At 50.7% G+C, this 7,717-nt stretch overlaps 1 protein-coding gene across 1 annotated transcript in view; it reads left to right on the forward strand.

The window, feature by feature from the left end:
* Positions 1–7,414, forward strand: part of FRMPD4 (FERM and PDZ domain containing 4) — a 192,595-nt gene extending 185,181 nt beyond the window's left edge. Inside the window, exons 14-16 of the mRNA XM_054715456.1 lie at positions 1,470–2,534; positions 2,925–4,241; positions 6,090–7,414. Coding sequence (XP_054571431.1) covers positions 1,470–2,534; positions 2,925–4,241; positions 6,090–7,414 — 3,707 coding nt within the window. The remainder of the gene's footprint in view (positions 1–1,469; positions 2,535–2,924; positions 4,242–6,089) is intronic.
* The last annotated feature ends 303 nt before the right edge of the window (positions 7,415–7,717 follow it).

The raw sequence follows: 7,717 nt of genomic DNA on the forward strand, positions 1-7,717 counted from the left end.
GAAGATGGCATAATCCAATTGCCTTGCTTTTAGCCTGCTGACCTATTCAGTTTTCTTGTTGGTTTAATTCAGGAGTTGGCAAACTATGGCCCATGTGCCACATCTTGTTATTGTAAATAAAGTTTTATTGGAACTTAGGTATGCACATTGTGTTAGTTTCCTAGGGCTCTGTAACCAAGTAGGTCAAACTTATGGGCGTAACATCAGACAAACTTATTCTCTCACAGTTTTGGAAGCTAGAGGTTCAAAATCCAGGGGTTTGCAGGAGGCAGCCGATCAACGATTCTCTCTCATCATTGATTTTTCTCTCTCTCTCTCTTTCCCTTCCTCTCTAAAATCAATAAAAACATATTTTTTTTAAAAAAAGAGATACCCTTGAAGGGCAAACAAAACAATAATTTTTAAATTAGGATTTTGCTGTTTAATTCACGCAGGCCATCAAACAAGTCTTCAGAAAGTTCTCATGACACAAATAAAAATTGAAATTAGTCAAAGTATTAACTATGCTTGGAAATAGCAGAGAGAAGTACATTACCTCTGCGTGCTCCACCTTCTGTACCATATGCGCATGTGCGTACAGGCATGGGTACTAACATTCATATGGCTATATAAACATCCACTAGGATATAAAAGAGCTGAAGAGAGAGGTTTTCGTGTTATCATTCCAATATTTATTATTACATTATATTTAATTGATATATTTTATTATTGCATGATCATTCCAATATCTTCTAAGATACATGGCAGAAGTATGTGGATCCTTGCCTTTCTCTTAATTCAATGAGGAAAAAGGCCTACATCTTCTTCTACAATGTGGGTAATGTTAGATCTCGCTTGACAAAGTAAAGGGCAGTTCATTTTCTGGAATAACAGCCTATTGCACTGCCACCTTTAAGGATTTGAAAAGGCATGTTTCATATTCACCTTCACATATGGACGTGAGGTCTTTTAATAATAGAACTAAGAGTCAGGTGGAATTAAGCTATAGTTCCCTACTCTCAGATGGTATTATATTTTATCAAATAGCAATGATAATTTATGCAATGCCAATTCTGTTACGGTCGATTCTCCTAACCACGAAATCCTTACACCCGAGGCCTAAATCGACCACTGCCATATTTGGAAAGCTCAGTAACCCTGTTTTTATAAAAGTGGTGTTACAAGCCATTAAATTAAGAAACAGCCCAGCCGGCATGGCTCAGTGGTTGAGCATCAACCTATGAACCAGGAGGTTCGATTCCCGATCAGGGCACAGGCCTGGGTTGCAGACTTGATCCCCAGTCGGGAATATGCAGGAGACAGCCAGTCCATGATTCTCTCCCATCATTGATGTTTATACCTCTCTCTCCCTCTCCCTTCCTTGCTGAAATCAATAAAAACAGATTAAAAAAAAGAGAGAGAGAGAGAGACGAGGCCCCCGGAAACCAGACAGCACTGTAATGTGTCTTTGCATGATTCTTTCTCCTTAGGAACTGAAAATAAAGGAAAGCTTAACATCCTTGGCCCTGATTGGAACTGTATACCCCAAATGACCACCTTTATTGGCGAAGGGGAGCAAGAAGCGCAAATCACATATATAGATTCCAAACAGAAGACGGTGGAGATTACGGATGGCACCTCGTGTCCGAAAGACCACCGGCACGTCTACATAGCCAACACCTATAATCCCGACGACCTCAACCCGCAGCTGGCGCCGCCGGGAGACGCTCCGTGCGAGGCCGACTACAGGAGTCTCGCCCCGCGGTCCCTGTTGACCCTCCCGGGCCCAGACACTCTAAAGAAAGCCCAGGAGTCTCCGCGGGGAGCCAATGTGTCCTTCATCTTTGGAGATCTCGCCATGGACGAGGGCATCAGCCCCCCCGCTCTCAGCTACGACAGACTCTTGGACGAGAGCCCGGAGCTGCTGGAGAAGCAGACGAACCTCTACATGAGAAGTGCCAACGACGTGAAGACCCTGGACCTCAGCCCCGACGCGGAGAACATGCCGTTCGTGGACAACTCCGTGTACGCGAACATCGGCGACGTGAAGGCCTTCGAGGCCACCCCGGGCATCGAGGAGCCCCTGCTCCATGACATCTGCTACGCGGAGAACACCGACGACGCGGAGGACGAGGACGAGGTGAGCTGCGAGGAGGACCTCGTGGTGGGGGAGATGCACCAGCCGGCCATCCTCAACCTGTCCGGCTCCAGCGACGACATCATCGACCTCACGTCCCTGCCGCCTCCGGAAGGGGATGACAACGAGGACGACTTCCTGCTGCGGTCCTTGAACATGGCCATCGCCGCCCCCCCGCCCGGCTTTCGAGACAGCTCCGACGAGGAGGACGCTCAGAGCCAGGCGGCCTCCTTCGACGGCAAGGGGCCCGGCGGCGGCGGCCTGCAGAACGACGAGATCCCCGTGTCCCTCATCGACGCGGTGCCCACCGGCGCCGACGGGACGGGCGACAAGGGCCTGGACAAGCCGGCCGCCCCCCCGCTGGGGGCTCTGGGAGCGCTGTCCGTGTCGGAAGAGCAGCAGACCAGTAACAATTCAGGTGCTTTCACGATCGTTACGTTCATTCACTGACAAGCACCTCATCACTCATCCCATCGAGCCAGGAGCCCCGTGTGTGCTGTTCTCCATCTCACGCATGTCCCATTTCATCCATGTGCGGGCACTCCCATCGTGGCTTTTGTGTGTGTGTATGTGGTTTCTTTTGTTCCTTTTTAAAAAAATAAAAATAAATACATACCTGTGGCACGCTTTCCCCCCCATGTCTGGAACATCCGTGCAATAAACTCAGAGTCCTCCCCGACAAGGGACACGCGCGTTTGGTTCGGTTCGGTTCGGTTCTGTTCTGAGTCGCAATGCTCCCATTCCCGCCCGCGGCTCCCGGGGCCTCTGCCGCAACCATTAATCGCCTCTTGTTTCTCACGGCATGCAGGTGTAGCCATCTTGAGGGCTTACAGCCCCGAGTCTTCCTCAGACTCGGGCAATGAGACTAACTCCTCCGAAATGACGGAGAGCTCGGAGCTGGCCACGGCGCAGAAGCAGTCCGAGACGCTCTCCCGCATGTTCCTGGCCACGCCCGACGGCTACCACGCCCTCGCCGAGGAGCAGACCGAGTTCTCCACCTCCACCTCCACCTCCACCTCCAAGGCCCCTGCCGGGGGGGCCCTGCCCCCCAAGGCCCCCCACGCCCTGGCCGCCCGGCCCGGGGCGGACCTGCCGTCCAAAGTCGTGCCTTCCAAGCAGATCCTGCACTCGGACCACATGGAGATGGAGCCCGAGACGATGGAGACCAAGTCGCTCACGGACTATTTCAGCAAACTGCACCTGGGCTCCGTGGCGTACTCCTGCACCAGCAAGAGGAAAAGCAAGGCGCCCGACGGGGAGGGCAAAGCGGCCGCGAACGGGGCGAACGGGACGGCGCCCGGGAAGAAGCAGCCGGGGGCCAAGGCCGCCGAGGCGGAGGAGGACGCCAAAGGTAAATTTGGTACCGTGTCTGCCAGGGACGGTCAGCGCCTGGGCCCTTTTAACCTGGAGAGAACTGCCTTCCGCAAGGACAGCCAGCGATGGTACGTGGCCACGGAGGGCGGGCCGGCCGACAAAGGCGCATTGGAAGCGGCCACGGGGATCTTCCCGCGAGCTCCCGGCCTGGGGACAAGGGAGGCCGAAGGGAAGGATGAAGGGGCTCCCCGAGGGGAAGCCGCGGAGGTTTCAGGCCTCGGCCAGCGGGACCACTTCTTGACGGACGTGACCTGCGTCTCTTCAGCCAAAGACTTAGACAATCCCGAGGACGCCGCCCCGCCTGCCGGTGACCGTCCTTCCCAGCTGGCCGGCGCAGAAGAGAGCGTCGCCCACCTCTGTGACTACCACTTGGCCAAGCGGATGTCATCGCTGCAGAGCGAGGGCCATTTCTCCCTCCAGAGCTCGCAGGGCTCGTCGGTGGACGCGGGCTGCGGCACGGGCAGCAGCGGCAGCGCCTGCGCCACCCCCGTGGAGTCCCCGCTCTGCGCCTCCGTGGGGAAGCACCTGCTTCCGGAGACCGCGGGCAAAGGCGGGCCTTACGCTCCTTCCGAGGAGAGAGCCACGGGGCTTCCCAGCCACGGAGCCCCCTTTAAGGAATCACACCCTCAGACGGAAGGGGTGTGTCCCCGGATGACAGTGCCTGCCCTGCACACAGCCATTAATGCTGAACCCCTGTTTGGGACTTTGAGAGATGGATGTCACCGGCTCCCCAAGATTAAGGAAACCACAGGTACAGAAATGAGGGATTTAGCGCTTTGCCTGATCCACCCAGGAGCGTGTAAACCAAACTCACGACAAACCTAGAAACATGAAATCTGGCCCTAGCCGGTGTGGCTCAGTGGACAGAGCGTCGGCCTGCAGACCAAAGGGTCCCGGGTTCGATTCTGGTCCAGGGCAGTTACCTTGGTTGCAGGCTCCTCCCCAGCCCGGGCCCTGGTCAAGGCTCCTGCAGGAGGCAACCAATCGATGTGTTTCTCTCACATCGATGTTTCTCTCTGTCTCTCCCTCTCTCTTCCACTCTCCGTGAGAATCAATGGTGGAGATGGCTCTGCTCTTTAGAATCTTAATCTGTTCTTGCTTTCAGAATCTGAGGGAGCAATATTTGTTTATAAATTATAAATGTAGACCTTCGGCGGTGCCCAGGGTGACTTTTGGTTACAAGATGATATAGCTTAGAGTCACAGACGGTTTGATTTCCTTTTTAAGATGTTGGATTTCTGATTTTGCCATTGCATTTTTGAGAGGCAAGGAAGGATCATAGAGCAGGGGGGTCAGGGAAATTGGAGGGACTGGGGGGATCCTTCACCTTTCAGCAATAGTTACAGATTCCTCTTGACTCTGTAAGACTCCTAGAGGAATATGCTGACGTGTTAATGAGAGCTTATGTTGGTTAATGTCTATACCTGCTCTTTTAAGATTATCTACTTTCTCAAAACCCACTACTCAATTAAAAAAAAAACACACAAAAGGCCCAAGCCTGCTGGCTCAGTCGGTTAGAGCACCGTCCCCATACACCAAGGTCGAGGGTTCAATCCTCAGTCAGGGCACATACAAGAATCAACCAATGAATTCATAAATAAGTGGGACAGCGAATTGATCTCTCTCTCTCTCTCTTCTCTCTCTCTCTCTCTCTTTCTCTCTGTCTCAAACCTAAAATCAATTTTTAAAAATATATTTTTATTGATTTCAGAGAGGAAGGGAGAGGGAGAGAGAGAGAGAGAAACATCAGTGATGGGAGAGAATCATGGATTGGCTGCCTCCTGCACGCCCCCTACTAGGGATGAGCCCACAACCCAGGCATGTGCCCTTGTCTGGACTCGAACCCAGGACCCTTCAGTCCACAGGCCAATGCTGTATCCACTGAGCCAAACTAGCTAGGGCTAAAATCAATTTTTTTAAAACCCACCACTGGCTTCACCTGCCATGGGAAACCCGCCTATGAATTTACATAATTCATCACCGAACTGTTATCTTTATCTCTAAACTAATTAGAGCATGCTTTCACCAACTTACCTCTTCTCACAAAAATTCTGTGAAATGGAGATTTTCTTCACATAATTTGCCCAGTGTCTCCACTTCAAAACCTGTACCAGGAGAATTTCATGGGATCCTCTTTCAAAGGCGAGCTAATATAATTTGCATTCAGTAAATTAGGCCACTTCTTTATAAAAAATTAACAGATGCCAGGATTAACCTAACTCCCTTGAAATGAAACGTCAGTGTCATAAACATGTTTGAATAGTTTATACCTAGAATGTGTGTTTTCTAATTATGTGTCTAAACTTTGACAGGTATATGGGAGCAAAACAATTAATGTAATCCCATTGTCTCCCTGGAAACATTGGGGATTTCTAGACAATTCCAAATGAATCAGTAGTCTAAGAAATAACAGACTACAGTATTTTTTTAATGTGATCTCAAAAGACAGTCTTTGGGAGGTGGGATGACCCTGACAAATGGCAGCCCTTCTAGAATGCATCCTTGGGAAATAGCAATCATCGCAGAGCGATGTAGTAAACTGACCACCATAAGATGTTTAATGATTCTCTCTATTTTTTTCCTACTACCCCTAGTGTAGCTTTGACAGAGTCTGGGAAGGAGAGACGAGGAGGCATGCCTTCAGTGTGGTCTCAATATCCTGAAGCTGGTCCCATCCTGCTACCATCAAACATTCACTCGGAATCAAAGGTGCCAATTCCAAATCAAGACCCCAATGATTTCTCCCAAGCATCCCGGGCCTATGGAGGGGCTGTGAGCTGGCAGCCGCTGGATGTGAGAGGGGAGAGCCGTGGGACACCCCCCAGCCAGAGGGCTCTGAGACGTAGCAGCAGTATCCTCTCAGGATGTGTAGGATTGGAAACCTTCCGAGAGAGAACCAAGGGTACAGTCAGCGACAAGTGTCCGGGTATCACAGAAGCACAGGAGGCCACTTCAGAAAGGCGAGCAGAACTCCCCCTGGGAAAGAAGCTCACCAAAAGTTTTTCCCAAAGCTCGATGCACTTTAGCTCTGACGGGAAGGCTCCCAAGGGGTCCCCGGTGGCTCACAAAGACTCAAAGCTGTATAAGACACTACCTTTGAGGAAGCTGGAGGGCAGCAATTGGAGATGCCGGGGACCTTTCAGCTACTGCTTCCTAAACCGAGGGCAGGAGGAAGATGAGGATGAGGAGGAAGAGGAGGGAGAACCCACCCACCGGGTCTCTTGCCTCTTTCCACTACAGATGACTAAAGCCATGCCAGAACCAAGCAGCCCACCCCTGGCTGTTGGGATTCAGAAGCAAGAAGGGGAGCTGTCCAGGTGTCCAGTGCTGAAGGTCTGGCCAGAAGACCTGAGTGGCCCTGATGACATGGACTTCAGCAACCTGGCTTTTGATGCCCGGATTGCAAGAATAAGTGCCCTAAAGCAGAGCACATATGCAATGCCCGATGGGTTCCTCGCAGCCCAGAATGATGCCAATGAGCTGCTCTGCCTTGTCAGGGCAACCAAGGGGAAGAGAGAGGAGTCGCGCCCTGAAGCATATGACCTTACACTTTCTCAGTACAAGCAACTGTTGTCCATTGAGTCCAGACAGTTAGGAAGTGCCTGTAGGAAGATGGCGATGGCCGAGAAAAGCCCAGATGAGATGCTCCTAGCGATGACTTCCAGCTTTCAAGTGCTCTGTTGCCTAACGGAAGCTTGCATGCGATTAGTGAAAGTCGTGAGCTCCGAAACACAGCGGCAGGAAATTGTAGTGAAGATCGATGAAGTGGTCATCAACTACATTTGCCTCCTGAAAGCTGCCGAGGCAGCCACAGGAAAGACCACTGGGGATCCCAGTGTCGGGCTGTCGATGCGACATTCAACCACCATGGCCGCCCTCGTAAGCACACTAACACGTTCTCTCAAGATGCTTTTAAATAAATAAAGTGTGAAAGTCACATCATAATCTACCTTTGCAAAGCCATACATGAACTTTTATTTACTTTCCTTCTTGTACGATGAACAGATGTCTCCTTTCTTCTCTCTGTATATTTTGTTATTTTGTATAAAAAGGAGATAAAAGGTCACATTGGTGAAACGTTGAAATGTACTAATCAGATGCATTCTGTTTATATTATACATATATACGTGTAAAAGAACTATACAAGGCAGTGATGACATTTGGCTATTTTTCATATAGTCAAAACTCGGGGGATATGAAGTGAAATTTTAAATTCTACCATGTTAG

This window comes from Eptesicus fuscus, chromosome 1 (genome assembly GCF_027574615.1).
Source record: "Eptesicus fuscus isolate TK198812 chromosome 1, DD_ASM_mEF_20220401, whole genome shotgun sequence".
Lineage (NCBI taxonomy): Eukaryota > Metazoa > Chordata > Mammalia > Chiroptera > Vespertilionidae > Eptesicus > Eptesicus fuscus.